The sequence below is a fragment of the Chelon labrosus genome, assembly GCF_963514085.1.
Source record: "Chelon labrosus genome assembly, chromosome: 11".
Lineage (NCBI taxonomy): Eukaryota > Metazoa > Chordata > Actinopteri > Mugiliformes > Mugilidae > Chelon > Chelon labrosus.
In genome coordinates this window covers 26,438,515-26,458,614 of record NC_140344.1, presented here as the reverse complement: position 1 = coordinate 26,458,614, position 20,100 = coordinate 26,438,515, and the positions used below count along the sequence as shown (strand labels likewise).

Below are 20,100 nucleotides of genomic sequence, written 5' to 3'. Positions count from 1 at the left end.
GCAAAAGACCTAAATGACCACAAAGAGATACAGAACAACAACAAAGAGACAGAAACCAGTTAAAGAAATCGATGCAAAATGACTTCAGAGATTAAGACTGACTAAAAAAGACGCAAAATTAAAACAAGGCAATATATTTTTCATGCAGGAAAGAGACACAAAATGACCACAAAGAGAACAGCAACGAAGAGACACAAACCAATAAAAAAAAATAGAGCCGCGAAATTACTTGAAATCCACTGACATATGTGTGCAAAATTAAGTCAAATGTGTGCAAAAATAACCAGGAAGAGGATTAAAACTGACTTAAAAAAAGATGCGAGGCCACAGCAAGCAGAGAGAAACCTGCAGAAAAAGAGACACAAAGCAGTTAAAAAGAGAAAGGAATATGCAAAACGACTCAAGAATCCACTCAAATGAAGTCAACTATAAATTATACAAATAAATAGAAAAACAAATCAATGCAGGCAGAGATTGAAAAAATTGTGTTTGTAATCGTGTCTCTTTGTGTCTTCGTGTCTTGCTCCTACAGGACAGGTTGAGCGTCTCTAAATCTGGTCCCACCACCAAAAGCTAGTTCCCACCGTCCGCCACTAGAGGGCGGTGTCGGGCCCGATAGATACGGGTATTATGGGGATTGGCCTTGACTGAATACGTCGGAACCTTCCTCACTTTTTCTTTGTACACCAGACGAGTCAAACGGGAAACCACGCCGCTCTGACTCACACTCACTACTACGGCGGTCCCCTCGTGGCCTGAGCATCCGACGTCTCACCGGACCTCGGCGGACAAAGACCGGCGACAGAGGGAGAGGGAGCGGGCAACGCGGCGAGCTTCGAGTTCCCCGCGGAGTGAGGAAAAAGAAGAAGAAGAAGAAGAAGAAATAAAAGAGGAACAGAGTCAAGTATGTCTGGAGTAAAGAAAAGAAACTCTAATTCTTCCGTGAGCAGGGAGGAGGACACGCAGGTTATGGAGAGGATGCTCTCCAGTGGGGACAAGGGGGGCTCCAACCAGGATGGGAGCGGCGCCGCGGCGGGAGGAGAGGCGGCGGGGAAAGGGGTCGTCCTGGAGAGGACCATCACCCTGATGAACGGCGTGGCCATCATCGTGGGCACCATCATCGGCTCCGGCATCTTCGTCTCCCCCACCGGGGTGGTGAAGGAGGCCGGCTCGGTGGGTCTGTCTCTGATAGTGTGGGCGGTGTGCGGGGTCTTCTCCACGGTGGGAGCCCTGTGCTACGCGGAGCTGGGGACCACCATCACCAAGTCCGGGGGCGACTATGCCTACATCCTGGAGGTGTACGGCCCCCTGGTTGCTTTCCTCAAACTCTGGATCGAGCTGCTCATCATCCGCCCGTCGTCGCAGTACATCGTCGCCTACGTGTTCGCCACCAACCTCCTGCAGCCCCTGTTCCCCGTGTGCGATGTGCCGGAGTCCGGGGCCAAGATATTGGCCTGCCTCTGCATCCGTGAGTATCCCGAGCCGAGCCGAGCCGAGCCAGGGGGGGGAGTGGATGATGCAACTTTTATTGTCGTCTTTTTTAACGGTTGTCTTTTATTTTTTTGTGTGGTTACACTTCCTGTTTGTACCTGACAACAAACGGGTTGAACCGGCGCGTGAGATAGGGAGCCCCCCCAACTGACCATACTCATTCATTTATACATCAGTGAGCACGTGCCAACCAACTGCTGCCAGCACGCGCACTTGCCGGTAAATGCAAAGAATGCGCGAGAGGCGGCTCATTACGAGGAAATGAATGGTGAAAACTACTGCGTTGGTTACATCAGCCAAGGGAGTCTAAACTAATTTTAATAAAAGTATTTATTAATTTATTTTAACGGTTGGTGAACACCTTTCATTTAAATTTAAATTTAATGTTTGTAAAAATGTATTTAATATTTTTTTTTGTGATTTTAAAAAGCAACCGAGCCGCTGATATTTCCAAAAAAAAAAAAGGTCCTAAATGTGAAAAGAAATATGTTAAAATTAACTCAAAATGAAAGATCAGTTAAGTTATAATTAATCCAAGGCTTTAAATTAATCATATTTGGCGTTTTTAAGATTTAAATGTGACTTTAGCTGTTTGAGAAAAAAAAACTACAAAGATGCTAATATTTCCACAGAGGTCCTAAATGTGAAAAGGAATGTATTGTGATTAATATATTAGTGAAGTCTAGTTAATTCCATATTTAGTTCAAGGCTGTTAAATGATAAGCTTTAAACTTTATGTTGAATTTTCTTCTTTGTAATTTTCGTAAGCCACAAACGTGCTAATATATAATATTTATATAAAAAGGTCCTAAATATGCATATAAATACATTAAAATTAACTTATTAATTCAGTCCAGTTACGGACCTAAAAGGCTAGGCAAAAATTTACATCATTTATAATACTGTATCCCTTTGTTTTATTGAAATATGTACAAACAAAAATACAAATTACCATTATTAAAGTCTCGTTCTCGTATCTGCATGATATTAAAGCCTAAAATTCATCAGAGTTGAGTGTAATGAGGACGGATAAGTTTAATTTTCTTTTAAACCTTCCTTAAAATTTCAGTGTGTTTCATTAACACGTGGTCTGTTTTAGAGCTTAACAAGATTAACCATGGATTATTAGCTGCTTTAGCCTGTTAGCGCCAGTCTCTGCTTGTACCCGTTGTCTTTGAGTGCCACGTAGGAAAAACAATTTTTCTCATCTCGCACGCTCCATCCACCTCTTCCATAAATACATGGTTGCACACGACCTTGTGCATGCATGTGTATTCACATACGTGTGAGGGGCCAGCTAGTAAACCCTGCTGCTAGCCTAAATGCCGACTGAGACCACATAACAAAGTTGTGCACTGAGAGGTTATATCTGTGTTTCATTGCGCACGTCTGTGGTCAGGGTCGCTGTGTGGCTCGGATCCAAAATTCTCCACATCCATAAGTATATTTTGGTGCAAGTTAAAGGTCCATTTGAGCCGTTTCCGACTGTCGCAAACGTCCATGTACAATTAAACGTCCAAGCAATAGCATTTTGTGTGTGCATGCCGGTGTGTGAGTTTGTGCCTCCAGCCTTTTACTGTACTCACCCTCTATCCCTTTGTCTTGGTCTCCCTAACACAGAGCCTCATTGTGCTGTCTCGTCTTTTGTTGTGGCCCTGACCTGATTTAGGAGCTTTGAAGGGACCTGCTGCTCCAGTTAATCACTTTTAATGGGGTCCAAGGGCAGGGTTCGCTGTGTGCGCCGGAGGACATGGGCACCAGTGCTGTACGCAGGCATTTAAAAGATAGAAAAGGACATTATTATTCTGAAAACTTCTTTAGTTTACCATCTCCGGGTCACATTGTGTTGTGGCATGAAACACTCACTGTAGGCAAACATGCTTTGACTACTCTTTACAGCACTTTGGCGTACATCTGCTGTTTTTAAATAAATATAAAGTGAAAGGGATTAAATGCATAAAGCACATTTTAATTACAGCATTTACAACTGTGCAAATGTTTTTTTGCATGTGTGAAGGACAGGACAAAACACTATAATCCATAAATGAAAGCCTTTACAACCACTGAAGAACAAAAAAAAAGAAGAAAGTGTTTCTGTCAACACATACTGGCATGCGGGCTTGCATGAGGGCTGGTTGCCTAATCTCAAACCATAACCACGGGATTACTGCGACCAACAAGACCGACTAAAACTTTGTGAGAAACCGGTAGTGTAGCGTCCAATCTGCCTGATGCAAATAAAAAGAAAAACTTCAATCTGGACGAAGCTGCAGTCGTGCATGCAGGAGGCAAATTATCCACCTGCACTTTTTTGTGAACTCAGAATGAGCTAAATTGTAGTGGCGTGTCTTGAAGAAACCCAACAAGTCCAACTGTTTGTTTTAGCCTTCTTTTTTAGACATAACATGACATGAATCACCTTCACAGACCGTTTATGTTGGCTCAAACTGGTTCCTAGCAGGTTTGCAAGTTGAACCAACTCTGAACCGACACCCGATTCACCTTGTTTGAGATGAATCTCTTTCTATCTCTTTCTTATTCTTTGTTTTTGTGTCTTTCTCTCTCACTCTCTACAGTCTTGTTGACCTTCGTGAACTGCTACAGCGTGAAGGCGGCCACCAGAGTGCAGGACTTCTTTGCCGCCGCCAAGCTTCTGGCCCTCGGGCTCATCATCATTATCGGCTTCGTCAAGATTGGCCAAGGTATCTCACACAAGCACGCCTACGTTCGCATACACCAGTCAGCCACAACATTAAAACCACTGACGGGAGAAGTAAATAACATTTAAACCATCTTGTGACAATTCAATGTTCTGCTGGGAAACTTCTGGACCTGGCATTCATTCATGTGGATGTTACTTAGACATGTAGCACCCACCTAGACCAGACCAGGCACCCCCACCCCATAGCAATGACACTCCTTGATGGCAGCAGCCATCGCAAACACAGACACACACACAAAAATGCTTCAGCAACAACTCAAAAAAACATGAAGAACAGCACAAGGTGTTGACCTGGCCTCCAAATTCACAAGATCCCAAACTGATCAAGTATCTGTGGGATGATCCACAGAGGCCCCTCCCCTCAAAGGCCCCCCCACTAACAACATTGTGTTTCCAGACACAACAGGACACCCTCAGAAGGCCCATGTCCATTCTCTGATGAGTCACCACAAGGGAGACCTACACAGTATTAGGTCATAATGTTATGCCTGATCAATGTACAGTTATTTTGACACATATCATAGTCCTGAAAGAGTTAAATAACACAAAACTCAAACCACAGAATCCACTTTGAGAAATAATCTTAAGAATAATGGTGCCAGCAATGGTGTTTCCTGAAATGTTCTTTTTAGAATATGCTTTAGAATTAATCACACTCATCTAATTAGCGTTTAGTTTGTTTAATAAGCAGACAACAGTTGGCTCACAAACAAAAGATTTGACTGTGCAATGTGGGTAAGCGTGTCACGCAATCTGAGACAGGAAGCGGTTATTTTGTCCTGGAGCTTTTTATGCCTTCCCGACTACAACTTGTGTTCTTACTCAACGTGAGCAAACAACATCAGATTTAAGGATTCTCCTTTAAAGAGTCCGATTTTTAGTCGGAACAAAAAGCTGACTTTTTGTTTTTTAAGTTTGCGTTGGATCATTTCTCGCACTATATCTAATCAAACTGTGCTTCAGTGTGTAGAAGTACAGCTTCCTGGAGTGTAGCCGTCATTATGTGAGTCAAGCTTGTCTGAGTCACGTAAGGACTCAAGCAGTCGGTTTGAATGGGCAAGAAATGGTCCAAATATGTGTTTTAACATAACGTGACTTAGACAGACAGAAAGTGAGCTCAGGGAGCCAGACTCTCTAGAGGAGGCCTGTGCAGCTCATTCTGGAGTTCACCGGGTTCAGAAATTAAACCGCTGAAGTGCTAAATATCAGAGGTGGCATAATACCCCTCTACTTCCTTTCAAATGGTGAAAAGGTGCTTCAACAGGTCACTGCAGGCTTATATCGCCCCTGCCGCCCTCTCTGTGTGCGTTCGCTGTCAGCCAAAGCCACGGCTGCTTCTCTTCCTCTGAGCGGCGGAGCTGTCGGCTGGTGTTCTCCTCAGACGGACGGAGGCTGTGGTGACTGTGGATGAGCTGGTGTGATGTTGCAGTTTCATATCTAATCTACAATTCATTGTTTAAAAAGAAGTGCCTTCGTGTTTCCTCTGTCTGGAGCAATGAGCCCCGATGTGAACTCTTAACCCCTGACCTGACACCTGACTTTAACTGGAGCCACGCTGCAGTGTTCAGCTTTGAAAGTCATCAAGTTTAAATAGAAACTAGTGCAATTTACACAACTGCATGCGTTTAAATAATGATAAAAAATAATATATATATTTATAGGCCATGTAGTTCAATCAGCCATAACATTATGACCACAAAAGGTTAAAGTGAATAACGCTGATCTTCTGGTTGTCACCTGACCTGTCAGTGGGTGGGATTATATTAGCCAGCAATGTGAACATTTTGTCCTCAAAGTTGTTGTTTGAAGGAGGGAAAATGGGCAAGTGGATTGGATTTGATTTGAGCGACTTTGACAATGATCAATCTGTGATGGCTAGACCGCTGGGTCGGGGCATCTCCAAAACTGCAGCTCTCGTGGGGTGTTCCTGGTCTGCAGTGGTCAGTACCTGTAAAAACTACTCCAAGGAAGTAAAAGAGATGACCCAGAGACAGGGTCACGTGAGGTCACGGCTCATTCATGCTTGTGCGTTGCTTACCTGAGGAAAACATGGCACCAGGATGAGGTATGGGAAGAAGGTAAGTCTGCAGATGCAGTGTGCTGGGAGACATTGGGTCCTGCCGTCCATGTGGGTGTCACTTTGACACGTACCACCTACCGAAGCAGACCATGTCCACAGTTTCATGGAAACTGGTTCAGGAATGGTTTGAGGAAGACACAGGAAGTACAAGGTGTCGAGTCGGCCTCCAAATTCCCCAGATCTCAGTCCAGTCGAGCATCTGCAGGATGTTCTGGAGGCCCCACCTCACAACTCGCAAAACTAATGTCTTGACTGCTAACGTCTTGGTGCCAGATACCACAGCACAGAGGTCTAGAGGAGCCCATGCCTCAGGGGGTCAGGGCTGTTCTGGCAGCAAAAGGAGGGACCAACATAGTGTTAGGCAGGTTTTGTTTTTATCTCAAATTCTGTAAATTTCTTCTAATACTTTTCAGGGAGGCCTGGTTCGTTTCTTTAATAGGTTTATTCAAAGCTTAACTTTAAACAAACCCCTGCATGATTGTGTAGAATTAATTCAGCTTTCTCTATCCTTTCTACTTCTTGGCCGCAATAAAACGTTGGAATGTCTATTGACTTTCCTAAAAGTCAACGTAGACCGGTGCTGCTGCCGTTTGTAAAGAATCAACTGAATCCGAAAGGTGTAACTGCAGTTCTACGTTTCTGACTTCAGTCCGTCGTTAAACACTGGCACACTGCACCGTTTGTGTAGAGGCCGGAGGTCGCAGGTCGCAGATCAGCTGATCAGCGGGGCCTCGACAGTGAGTGGAATTGTTCAGGCGTGGAGCCGACGGGGTGGACGTTGGCAGAGAGGGGTGGGGCGGAGAGATGTGTGGTTCCTTTTAGGGGGAGTTGGTTTTGCAATGGTGCTTCAGCAGCTAGAAGTCATGAGCTGCTTTCGCTGCAGCAGGTTGTACAAATATATGGAGCCCTGACGTGTCAAGTGAACTAATCATACACACTTACATGAGACTTATCTAAAGTAAATAACAAGAGCTCTAACTCCTCCTCCTCCTCCTCCTCCTCCTCCTCCTCCTCGCCGTTCTCTAACAGAAGCAGGAAGTGTGCTTAATCCGCATAAGTTGAAAGCACGCCTCACCTCCTCTAATGCTTGTTTTGGTTTGTAACTGGAAGCTCGAAGAGTAATTCTGCTCATTTGTAATTGTAATCCTTTCCTAACTGATCATTTATGATTTTAGCATTTAGTTTGATGCCATCCGTAAATCATTTAGCTTCTAATGACTGTTTATCTGAGACACCTCTCAGTGTGCAGACAAAGACGCTCGGCTGTGATTATGTCAACAAAGAAAGGTCGTGGCTCTCTCCCTGGATTGTGATTGGTTGTTGGAGTGTGCCTTTAAAGTGCCTTGTCTAACAATGGGCCACTTTAGCATGGATTTATTTTCTGGCTGGTTTAGAAACAGGATGCAATGTTTACAGGGTGCTGAAGGTTTTATAGCCAAGTATGGGACGTCCAGGATTCCAACCGGACACCAAACACGTCCATAAACCGTCATACTGAGAATATTTCTGCGGCATTAGCACAATTTGAGCCTTCCCATGCTGCTTCAAAAGGCCAGTTTGAGGGTTAAGACGTGATTTATAAGGCTAACTTTAGAATTGGGTTAAGGCGGTCAAGGCACTTAGATGTGCACAAGCGTGAAAGCATGTCTGTTTTCATGGAGCTCTGTGGCTCGTAAGGCCAGAGATTAGAGACGAGTGTAATCTAATTAACTCCAGTCAAGTCCTTCTTTCTCAATCTGACAGTCCGCCACACTGTTTGGACGTGAAACGCTCCGAGAAACTGATCTCATGTAGCAGTCCCTCTTCAACAAAAGGACCTTGTTACTTTTAAAGATCTATTTACAAACCAGTCATCTCTGACCTTGTGTAAATGTCATGGTCAACACCGGCAAGGTGTTCGCGAGTACAAAGGTGTGTGCGTGCTAAGAAGTCTGATTCAGAGTCGGATCCCTCCCTTCTGCACAAATAATCTTTTTCTGAAGAAGTCCCTCTCACTTTTAACACCCTCTCACTTTTGTGAACTGATTTGCTGTTAGATTTAATCCACGTAAAGTGAGTTTCTTTAACAAAAATTCACCATGCACGCCCAGAAGCTGTATTGATTAAGAGAATCATTTAACATTTATACTAAAATAAATTATAAATTCAGTTCAGGGCTCACATACGGCACAGTTTGATCTGAAGGAGGCTGGACCAGTAACATAATAACCTACAAAAGACGACTTACTCTAATTATTTCGCTTTGTTTTAATTCAAAAATTGACGAAAAAAAATTTATTTGTTCCATTTTGAGTTGTTTAGTCCTGTCCGTTCATTGCACGGGCCAGATTGGAGCCTCTGGCGAGCCGGTTTTGGCCCCTGGGCCGTATGTTTGACACCTAGACGGTTTGTAGCTCTTCCTACCTTCATATCCACCCAAGCTAATAGTAGCACTTCCTGTTTCTATGAAGAGTTATTTCCATTCAAGCAGGTGCAGAATGTATGTGCTAGCTGGCCTTTAGCTGTAGTCTTTGTGGTGTGTTCAGGTGCAACTTTTGCCGGTTGTTCTTTGGTAACGGTGTGATGTGATTTCCAGATTGTTACCCAACTCTTGTTTGGTAATAAGCATGAACCTTGAGCCAGTAGCTGATTAGCCTAGCTTAGCATGGAGTCAGAAGGCAGGAGAATGTGGCCTGCATGCTAATGGTGCAAAATTAAAAAGTACGCCAACCAACAATGGCTGACCAATAAATGCATAACATATGTACGAAGCACAGTGGCTGGTCAGATGGAACCAGCTCGCCATCTGCTACCCTCTATCTCATTATAAAACCACAAACTGTCATTTTTTTATACTTCTTTCTCTGCACCAAATAAATTAGTATGTCCCAACAGCACAAGTTCTTTTTTTTATTTTTATTTTTTAAAGAAAACTCTCCATTAAATGCCTAAAATCCTACAAGTCCAGCTCACTAGAGGCGGGAATTTAGTCCTTGTTGGTACGTTGGTGTACCTGTGTGTGTTCTCCTTTGTACATATATATTTAATTCCCTGTGTGTCTCACTTTCACTGCCTGGCACCGGTATCATGTGACCGGTTGATCGCTGCCCTGAGTGTTTCCTGGTCAGTGTGGTGGAAGGTTAACGAGGAGGAAAGTGGAACATATGCCTGTCCGTGCACCACAGAGGTTTTTTTTTTTTTTCCCACATACCTCGTGATAACGGCAGGAGGTATGCGCGTAATCCACTGAAATATAACTCATCCTCTTCCTAATAGCAGTTGCTATCTCCTTCTTTTAATTTAAGTTCCTTTGAGACTTCCCCCCCCAGATCTTTAATGTCAGTGGTCACGGCGAAATTCCAGCACAAATTCCTTTTAATGCGCAACCATCATCTCACACGATAGACCACAAGATTTAGGGATGAGTCTCCGCCATTAAAAAGCTGTAAAGGTTGGGAACAAACCAGATGAACGGGATGTTTGACAAGCGGAGCCAAGATTTGTATTTGTAGCTTCTCAGCCCCATTTTTTTTATTATTTCTTGTCTCAGATAAACCTGATTTAAATGCTGTTTTAAACTCAACAAATTTTAGTTGCTGCAACAAAAGCAGCTGGACCTGTTGGGTTTCCTTGAACGCGCTTTTCATCAAAGTAGCTTCCTCCCTTCTTAAATTGTGTCGCAGCCACCAGCCTTATCTTCAAAGGCTCAATAAAGCAGATGTATTAATGAATATATTTTACATTTAGACATTTAGATAAAGACCCTTTTCAAAAAATGTCATCATTAAAATATTACCGAGGACATTAATTCTTGAGTCCGTCAGACAGACTGCGGGCGTTTCCCACGCTGCACAGTGGCTTAGGGCTGATGCTCCCAGTACCAACACTGCCTGGAGCTGTTGGTTTAGCAGCCGTCACCATGTCTGAGAATGTGTGCGCATCGTTGTGGGGATCAAGAATGTGGCTCGGATCCCCGCGAACTGGCCACGGACCTGGAGGTCAGAGAAAAGAAAGGGGCTGCGATCAAGAAACCGTAAATCCTCTCAACGGCTTGGCCTGAACCCTTGTTCTGCAGGAGAGTGTGGACGCCGACCTCGGGCAATAACGAACATCTGTAAAGTACAAGTGCAACTCTAAGCAAATTAAAGCTTCTTTAAGAACTTCCTCTGACACAAATCGTACATTGAAAGGCATTTACAAACATTTTTGTAAAAAGAAAAATCTGGATTTATGCCAATGAAAGATATTAACCACAGTGAGACAGTATTAAACATTAAAGAGTCTGCAGAAACAGGTTTAAGAATAGATCCTGGTGTCTATTTCACATTATAGTAGCTCCATTTAGTTTGAACCTCCGTTGTTCAGACAGACAAAAACACTGGTTTCTGTTGCATCCATTAGCTCTGAGTTCTAGGTTAGCATTAGCCACAATATGATGGTGAAAAGTACCCCTTTAGGGAAGGTATTTAAACCACAGACATGTCTCTGTCCTCCTTCGTTTGGCCCCGTCTTTCTGTCTGCTGCGTCAGCCGTTCATGCTTCAGGCCGTCCAAAGAATTCTTCGGTCACGGATTGAGCGTCTCAGCCGGTCTTAACTCCCGGCAGTAAATCTGCAGTCCTTCACTGATCCACATACTGAGACGGATTAAAAACCAAATATGTGTTTTCTTTTTTTTTTGGTTTGTGTGTTGTTGGTGTAAACGCAGGTCATTGTTCCTAAAGCGTTTTTGTGTATGTGCCTGTGTCAGGCTGCATCCTGCTGGGGATGGCTGCTGCCATCAAGGAGTGTCATTGCTATGGGGTGGGGGTGTCTGGTCTGGTCTAGGTGGGTGCTACATGTCTAAATAACATCCACACCAATGAATGCCAGGTCCAGAAGTTTCCCAGCAGAACATTGAATTGTCACAAGATGATCAATGTTATTTACTTCACCATAACTTTGCACTCCTTGGGTATTGCATAGCCCAAAATATCCTTGGTTATGTACATCATCCCAAAATAATTTGTAGTTAATGGCATTCTGAAAAAATGTGTGTATGAATGTTTACTCTTTGTTTTAGGTGTAATAATAAAAGAATCTATTTAGGTTCCTCCATCCAAACTAAATTGACCTAAAAATCTAAACATTTCAGATTCTTGGGTTTGTACTTCCTTTATAAAGCAGTTCCTTCTTCCAGGTCTTAATCCCGTTTTGTTTTCTCCAGGCAACACGGACGACCTTCTTCCAGAGAATTCCTTCAAAGGGTCCAAGTATGAGTTCGGCAGCATCGGCCTGGCGCTCTACAGCGGCCTGTTTGCCTACGGTGGCTGGTGAGTCAACATGTGAACCTACCTCTGTGTGATCAGGGTTCTAAACAACCACACCGCCTGTTCACCACCCATTAGCCCAATTAGTAAGATAATATTATCATGACAAGATTCCACCGAATGTCCTTCGACCTACCGCTTCTTAATAAAGGCCCTTTTCCTCTTTTAAGTCTTAGGTATCATTAAACTTCTTACTTTTTACTCTAAAACTAAAGTCTTAAGTTAACACATTGGCTTTTGTTCTCTTCCTTAGAGCTAATATTGCTTGGCCGTTGTTGAGCGCCTATGACACCAGTTTTTTACGGCGTGTCCCGCACCGTTGGCTGTTAAGCTTCGAGAACCAGTGATGTCAAAGCGGTGAAAGTCCCAGCTTCCTAGCTTCCCAGCTAAAAGTAGCACTTCCTGTTTCCCCCTTTAAAACAATGAATACAGACTACTGCCACCTGCCGGTTTGAAGACTTATTTCCTTGCAGTCGACTTGAGGCAACGTCACGGTCCGCCTTCATTGCCGGTAGTTCATTGATGTTGACCTGCAGATTGTTGCTCAGTTCTTGTTTGGCGATAAGTATGATCCTTGAGCCAGGAGACGATTAGCCTAGCTTAGCTTAGAGTCAGGAAGCGGGAGAGTACAGCCTGCATGGTTATGTGCAAAGTTAAAAAGTACACAAATCAGCTAGTATTTTAGGTATTTTTTTAAAATTGTGGTTTGAACACAATTGTGGATTGCTGTTGTACAACATGAATCAGTTTTATCAAAAATAAAAGTCTGAAAACAGGAGACTTGTAGAGTTTCTAGAAGATGTTTGATCCTCTTAGAACTGAAGAAACTACTTCGATGAGTGCCGTAACGTCTTCAAGAAACTCCACAAGTCCACGATTTTTGGATGTACTACAACCTGGATGACTGAGGACCTTCACAGAGAAACACATGCATGAGTTTTGCTGGACATTTTCTGATTGTTTCCTCTTTTTCTTCTTCCAGGAACTACTTGAATTTTGTTACTGAGGAGATGATTGAGCCTTACAAGTGAGTCGCACACAGTTAAACTTATTTTTTTTTTAAAATGCTAGATGTTTTCTGTAGAGTGACCGAAAGCCTTCAGTGCTCTGACTCAGACTGTCATTGTTTGCCCGTCCTCCTCAGGAACCTTCCTCGCGCCATCATCATCTCCCTGCCCGTTGTGACGGCCGTGTACGTCCTCACCAACCTGGCTTATTTCACCACCCTCTCCCCCGACCAGATGTTCAACTCCAAGGCTGTGGCTGTGGTGAGTGCACAGACTCTCAGCGACAATATTTATAATTAACTTAGCTTCCCTGGTAAGTTATTTATGACGCCTTGACTTAATTTATGGTGCCAGGGCCAAAATAATAAGGAGAAATAAAAGAAGAAGAAGAAGATAAACCTGAATGTGACGTGTTTGACTTGTCTGCAGTCATCTCCCTTCTTCTTTTCACACGTGATGCATTGTTGTGTATGAGCTTGGACGCTGCACAGGATAAGAAGAAGAAAAAGAAGACCGGGAATAAGGAGTAGAGGAAGAAGACGAAAGGGACGAAGCAGAAGAAGAACAAGGAGATGGAGAAATAAACAGAGAAGAAGATGACGGTGAAGGACATGAAAAAGATGGGGAACAAGATAGAGAGGAAGAAAGAGAAAATTGGGAAGATGGAGAAGAAACGTGAGATGAAGGAGAAGGTGATAGAGGTATAGAAGGTGGGAAAGGAGGAGAAGAAGACTGATGTGGAAGGTAAAGAAGAACAACAAAATAGAAGGAGAAGAAGATAGAGGAGAAGAAGATAGAGAAGGGGAAGAAGATGATAGAGGGTAAGAAGACAGAGAAGAAGAAGAAGAACAAGATGATAGAGGGGAAGAAGAAGATCATAGAGGAAGAAGAGGATGATAGAAGGGAAGACAGAGTGAAGAAGAAGAAACAGACAAGGGACGGAGGAGAAGATGATGTAGAAATTGCAGAAGAAGACAGAGACAAAGAAAAATATAGAGAAGGAGCCGAACAATACGGAGAAGAAGATGGAGAGGTGGAAGAAGAAGAAAAAGGTGAAGGCGAAGAAGATGGAGGTCTGAGGAAGAAGCAGACGAAGACGATGTAGGAGAAGAAGAAGAAAAACAGGAGAAGACTTAGATACAATAGAATAATAAGTAAAAATAAGTAAACTTATTTTTGTAATTTAGCCTTTTTAAAACTGCTCTTTCTCAAAAACTATGAATACTTGTTCCTCCATTGCTTGTGTACATGTAGGATTATTTACGTACTGAATACAACATTTCGTTTCGTCACAATCCTTAACTGACTATAAAACCTACATGTGTGTGTGTGTCCCGCAGGATTTCGGTAACTGTCACCTGGGCCCCATGGCGTGGATCATCCCAGTGTTTGTCGGTCTGTCCTGCTTCGGATCGGTCAACGGTTCTCTGTTCACATCATCCAGGTAACACACACACACACACACACACACACACACAGGCACATAGCAGGTAGTTCAGGAAAGCGAAAGCTGCATGAACAGAATCTTCAAGTCAACCAATTGTTCATTTGTGTCCTTCATTTCCTCTCAGGTTATTCTTTGTGGGCTCTCGGGAGGGTCACCTGCCCAGCCTGCTGTCAATGATCCACCCCTCTCTGCTGACCCCGCTCCCCTCTCTTATATTCACCGTATGTTCTCTGATTTTATAGCTTGCTACGTGCTAGTTTGCTAGAAAAGGCAAATATTTGCAGTATTATAAACTAGTAGTTCTACCTAAGCTCACAACAGATACGATGAACTCTAGTTGAGATTTAGGATACTTTCACATCTAGACCGACGTTCGTTTGCAGTGTGTTAACCACGACCGTAAAATTATACAACCAAGTTGCTTTCTTATACATTTCTGCGTAGAAAGGACTTAAAAACATCAGCGTATGATCACACAAGTCCTGAAACTAGACACTAGATCCCGATCAAACAAATGAAACAGAAATATTATTCTTGTGTGTTTATTTATTGAAGAAAATGGCCAATATTAGATATCTGTGACGTGCACCTCTAGGATTAAAAGTTAATTTCAAGGTCAAATTAAAGTCCATCCGATCAGTGTGAATAGACTCGGGTGTCGTTTAATGCCTTGTTTTGACACAACACGTTTGAGGAAGTGTATAATGGCACTGACCAAAGAGCTCATCAGGCTGGAATATGTCACAAAACCACCTCTAAAGAGTTTGAAATTAACAATCAGACATGTTGAGAACAAATGGAGGAGATTTAAGGCAACCGTTACCCTCCACAGGGGTGGTCGACACTGTATAGGCGACACATAAATATTGTTTTCTACTCATAGTCTAGATTCTTGATCAAACGGAACATGTTGTCCATGTGCAGAACTCTGGTACGTGACCCACAGAACCAATCCAGAATCAGTGAAACATCAATATTTCCTGAATTTTAGTTTCTGCTGCAAAATTATGTCCAATCTCAAAACTGTCTGCATGAACTTAGTGTTTGAGGACATTGCCCTGTGAATACGAACCGAACTGGGTTTAAATGCAGCATCACTTCCTGTTAAAACACCTCCTACTATGACCTTACTTCAACACTGTGGCTTTCTTTGGTGTAAAGAACAGTTGTTGTCTGCAGAGCCTCTAACATCTCAACTCCTGAAGCTTTTACTTCTTCTTTAATCAAACCAAATGCATAATGTCTGAAATCCTCAATAACAGATACGTTATCAGAGTCAAGATAAAGGAGGTTTTTTTCTGCATATCTAACCTCTCCTTATCTCCTTCTCTCTCTCTCCAGTGTGCGATGACTCTCCTCTACGCCTTCTCCAACGACATCTTCTCCGTCATCAACTTCTTCAGCTTCTTCAACTGGCTCTGCATCGCCATGGCCATCGTCGGGATGATGTGGCTCCGTAGGACGAAGCCCGAGCTGGAGCGGCCGATCAAGGTGAGTCGGAAAAACTCGGCGCGGCCCGGTTCTCGCCGCCGTTTAGTTCGTGAAACAGCCAACAAAGAGGCGTTTGATCCGAGCTAATGAGGCCGAGCCGCAACGCCAGGGAGGAGGAGAGCGACTGTCGCCAGAGTTAAAGAAAAGAAAGATGAAGACGGTTACAGACTCAGACGAATTTAAACAGACAAGCGAGCATTGAAGCCTTCTTTTTTTTTTTTTTGGTCACCATTGACTCCCACTCAAGTTAGCTTTGGCAGCAGGAAATGTTTCTTCTTTGTCTCATGCTCGAGCAACAAAGATCCATTCAGCTCGGGCGAACAGATCGCAGATTAAAAGACTGAAGAGGAGCTGGATTGTAGGTCCTCCTGGGTAGTTCATGTGTCTTTGTATTACTCGTTGTTGCAGGGATTTCGATTCGTTCGTCTTCTACGCAAAAATACTTTGTCTGCGATTGGTTGATTTAAAGAATCTGACCAGTCACATCAACGTAATGTGACAAAGAGGAAGAGCGCCAGCCGCTGCAGGACTCATAAAACACAGAGGACTACTGTTACGCTTTGTTCTGATGTGCGTTTTCATGTGTGTGTGCGTCTCTTATTAGAGAGGCAAGAGGTGGTGTGAAGGGAAAGAGAGACGGTGTCGGTCCAGCGGGGGGACAGTGGCGGCTCTGTCTCCTAGCTGACCTCTGGTCCCTTCCTTTCCCTCTCCCACTGTATTTCTTCCTCCATTCTTTGTCCGTCGCATTCTTGCTGATCAGCAGATTTGTCGCAGAGCTGCCGGGGAATCACACATGGTTAGATTTATTAATTAATGTGCTTGTCCTCGGGAAAGGTGTTTGATGAGCGTCTCGTTCCAAAATGAGGGGCAGTAATAGCCTATATTCTTCTTCTTCTGCAGAAATGGTCCGTCTGATTCCTGCAGGGGTTTCGGGGCAGATCCGGGCATTTTTAAAATGATCGGATCAGCTTCAACTAAGCCTGATCTTTTGTAGTTATTTATTTTAGGTCTGCCATGAACCAAAACTATGTCCCTGTAGCGTCAAAACATCTTCCTCTTCGTCTGTTTTAACCGGGGTTGGCTAGCATCAAAGCTGTCAAAAACACATGAGAAGAAGACGTCTTCTTCTGGAAAATCAAGTCAGTCAGACAGAAATTGGTAGATTATACAATGTGGATGTTTGGTAAGGTGGTAGCAAGAGATGATTCCTTGCTATATTAACTTTGACAGCGCTATTTATTGGAGTTAATACAGTTGCATGATGCATTTGTGATCTAGGAGGAATAAAAGGAAGACAGGAAAAGCCTTTATGAATCTCCAGGGGAGGAAATTTTGTTCATTTAAGATCGGATCGGGACTTGGATCGGCCGATACTGAATATAAAAACATCAATATTGGAAAATCTTCATCAGGACATCCCTAGTTTCCGATGAGGCCTGACGTAAGATCTGAGGTACTGGTTGTGATCAGTTTTCCGTGCAGCCTGGTCAAGTTCCTCCGCTACTAAACCAGGAACTTAAGATGGAGTAAAATATTCAGCGTGCACTGTAACTGTAACTTGAAAAGACTAAAAGTATGAGGACATTTCAAATCATATATTTGTGATCGTAATGAATCAAATGTAAGGATCATCTCCAGCGGTGTCCACTGGGTATCGCTACTGAATCCCGTCAATTCATCTAGAAATATTTCAAACAGTTTTACTTAAAACTAAAACTAATGTCATTGGTTCCAGAGATTTGTGGTCCCTCGACAGTATTTTACTTCTAGTTCTTCTACATCTTTCATGCGTCTTCTGACCCCATGCAGCTCCTCATGTTGACTGTCGTGACACTTCTTTTTTCTTTGCAGGTGAACATTCTGCTGCCGGTGAGTTTTGTCCTGGCCTGCCTCTTCCTCATTGTCGTCTCCATCTATAAGACGCCGATGGAGTGCGGCATCGGCTTCGGCATCATCGCCACGGGGCTTCCCGTCTACTTTGTCGGCGTTTGGTGGCAGAACAAACCCAAGTGGCTGCTGAATGCAACCTGTGAGTACAGCACGCCTCGTCCACCCGTCCACTCTTAAGGCCGTTACATACTCAGGTTTGATCTCTGAGACCAAACCGGCATCATTTTGTTCTCGCAGCCCTCGTGCGGGAGTTCTCGAGCTTTTTCCTTGTGTGGTGTTAGGCAACTATTCTGTGATTGGTCAGAAATTGGAAGTAGGCATGGTTAATGCGGAAAAGCGGAAATGCTAGCGGCCACTCTCACATGCTAATATTCGTAGTGTGACCGCTAACCTCTCCTGGGTAAAGATCGGCGTACTGTGTGTGGGTGCATGCTAAAACGAACTTTGTTCTTGTTCTCGCAGCCCCAGGAGCAAGAACAAACTTCTCGCGGAGTACGTAACAAGCTTTAGAGGGTGAAGAATCGCTTCTGAAACAGATGATCATGTGCATTTCTATCAATTCTATTTTATTAATATTGTGTCCGTAACAATTTTTTCAAGACGCTTTACAGAACGTAGAGCCTGAAATACCACCTGGTGTTATTCACGTTTTCAAACCCTCAACTTGAGATATTACACAGAACAGATTAGCTCCGGATTGCAACAGAAACGACCCATTTTCCACATTAATAATTTATTATTTTTCTGTCTGTGTGTGTTTTACAGTCTCTACCACAGCCTTCTGTCAGAAGATGATGGAAGTCGTGCCGCAGGAGTCGTAGAAAGGCCTTTCTCTTCAGCCCGCAGCCAATCAGATCGCACAAACGGTGACCTCTGGGCTCGGACACCACAACGGATGAAGCTTGATCCCTTTTGACCATTTTCACCCCACACTGTCTTTCTCTCGTTCTCTCTGTCTCCCCCCTCCCACCCACACCCCTGTCTGCAGGGGTGCAGATAAGGACCGAACGAAATCATCCAAACCGACGCTGTCTTTACTTTCTTTCTCATGTTACTGATAACTTTTTGTTTATGTTACTTGACTATTTTTAGTCACTACCATTTGTAGAGTGTTGTTTTTTATATCGGTTTTTCTTGTTATTGTAAATACTTCCACGTGTCTGTCACTAGAAACCTGTTGTATTCAGCGTGTCGTGCCTTACGCGGCGAATGAAGTGTCATGTGTCAGGGGCCGGTGCAGCTGTGAGTTTTAAAACCATTCAGGAGTTTATTTTTGGTCGTGAAACAGGGTCGATAGCTGTCGGGATTTCTATATTTTCTATATTTGTCATTACATTTCTTTGGTTTTAACGCTCGGCGTCTGTCCGGTCTGCTTTCAAGGTGTCCTGCTGTAGCCCTCGCCACCGGTGACGGATGCATTCCATCATTTTTAAAAAAAATATATATATATATATTTTCTCCGGCTGGCTAAAGTGCTCGGAGCAAGAATGAACTTTTCAAGCAAGTTTTTTCCGTTAAGTTTTGTATTCCATGTTTATCTGTGTGCAGTCTACTGATGTCGCATCACAGGACTTCTCTGTGTGTTGAAGTTAACGTAGTGTTGCTTTAAAATGATGTCAAATTCAGATGCAGATACCAAGATGGAGAAAAAGTGGGTCAGAATGTGCTACTGTTTTTTTTTTTTTTTGTTCTCGATTCAAGGGGAGGGTTAGTGATCCTCACGTTGGCTTTGGGGATCGACATGTTAGCGTACTGAGCCTGGCTCCCAGAGCGCCACCATCACTCCGTAACACTGAGAGTGTTTCCGGCTACATTCTGTAGTAAAGCGTCTGTAAACGTGGGAACAGTGTCAGGTTAAAGGAAGGCGACAGAAACAAACCTGATTTGTTTTAGTGTAGCTCATGTGTGTGATTGTGGAGAGTCTGGGGAACAGATAGATGAAGTCGTTCTGTATCATTACATTCGTGTATGTTTTGGGGGGGGGGGGTCCTTAATGCGAAGGGTCGGGGGGTGAAAGGTCAAAGGACCACATGCTGCAGTGAGAGAAAGGATGTTTGGAGCACATTTTCCAGTCACAGTATGAACTTAAAAGTTTTTATTTCTCATTTCTCATCACTGACGGTTTAAAAAAAGAGAGAACAGTTAGTGCTGTATTATTAACATCGACTGCCCTCCTGGCAACGGACCTAGAGTTACCATGGTAGCAGTCTCTAGAGACGGTGGCGCCGCTGTATGCAGGAGGGGTTTCATGTGTATTTTGTTTTTTTTGTTTGTTTTTTTTAGAGGTGTAGCCTTTTCTAACACTCCAGCCATCGCACACACAAAACGGTGGGAAACTAACCTGATATAGGTGCGTAGGAAGTTTATTTATTTATTTTTTAGGACATTTTGATGTTTATTGTCATTAGTCCCTCTAATTTGTTTACAGGGCATTTTGTTTGAAAAGTGCTTTATAAATAAATTTTGAGTTTTTTTTCCACTTGTGTTCTGTCTGTTGTGTTTTGGTTTTAGACTCATTCGTATCCCCCTTCATTTATTTAAGTATATTGAATTTAAAGTTTGGACAGCATCAAAATATAAACTGCATCAGTTTGCCTTTTTCTTTTCTGTGAAACCCTCTTAATCAATATTTTATCTTAGCTGATCTAATCTTTACTATTTTTTGTTTGATCACCCTCACTGCTCT

At 43.3% G+C, this 20,100-nt stretch overlaps 1 protein-coding gene across 1 annotated transcript; it reads left to right on the top strand.

Annotated features, from left to right (window-relative positions):
* Nucleotides 1–552: 552 nt before the first annotated feature.
* On the top strand, nucleotides 553–19,387 carry slc7a5 (solute carrier family 7 member 5). Its single transcript, XM_084554722.1, has 10 exons — nucleotides 553–1,468; nucleotides 4,068–4,193; nucleotides 11,477–11,582; nucleotides 12,562–12,606; nucleotides 12,724–12,847; nucleotides 13,927–14,030; nucleotides 14,158–14,254; nucleotides 15,375–15,524; nucleotides 17,376–17,553; nucleotides 18,180–19,387. The coding sequence occupies exons 1-10, from the start codon at nucleotides 907–909 to the stop codon at nucleotides 18,233–18,235; spliced, it is 1,548 nt and encodes a 515-aa protein (XP_084410848.1). The 5' UTR covers nucleotides 553–906; the 3' UTR covers nucleotides 18,236–19,387.
* Nucleotides 19,388–20,100: the final 713 nt, after the last annotated feature.

Excerpts from the sequence above, each read along its gene's own strand:
- slc7a5 (XM_084554722.1), top strand. The coding sequence starts at position 907 with ATGTCTGGAGTAAAGAAAAGAAACTCTAATTCTTCCGTGAGCAGGGAG. Across the intron at positions 11,583-12,561 it reads CTGTTTGCCTACGGTGGCTG|GAACTACTTGAATTTTGTTA; the intron begins GTGAGTCAACAT and ends TTCTTCTTCCAG. Across the intron at positions 17,554-18,179 it reads GTGGCTGCTGAATGCAACCT|TCTCTACCACAGCCTTCTGT; the intron begins GTGAGTACAGCA and ends TGTGTTTTACAG.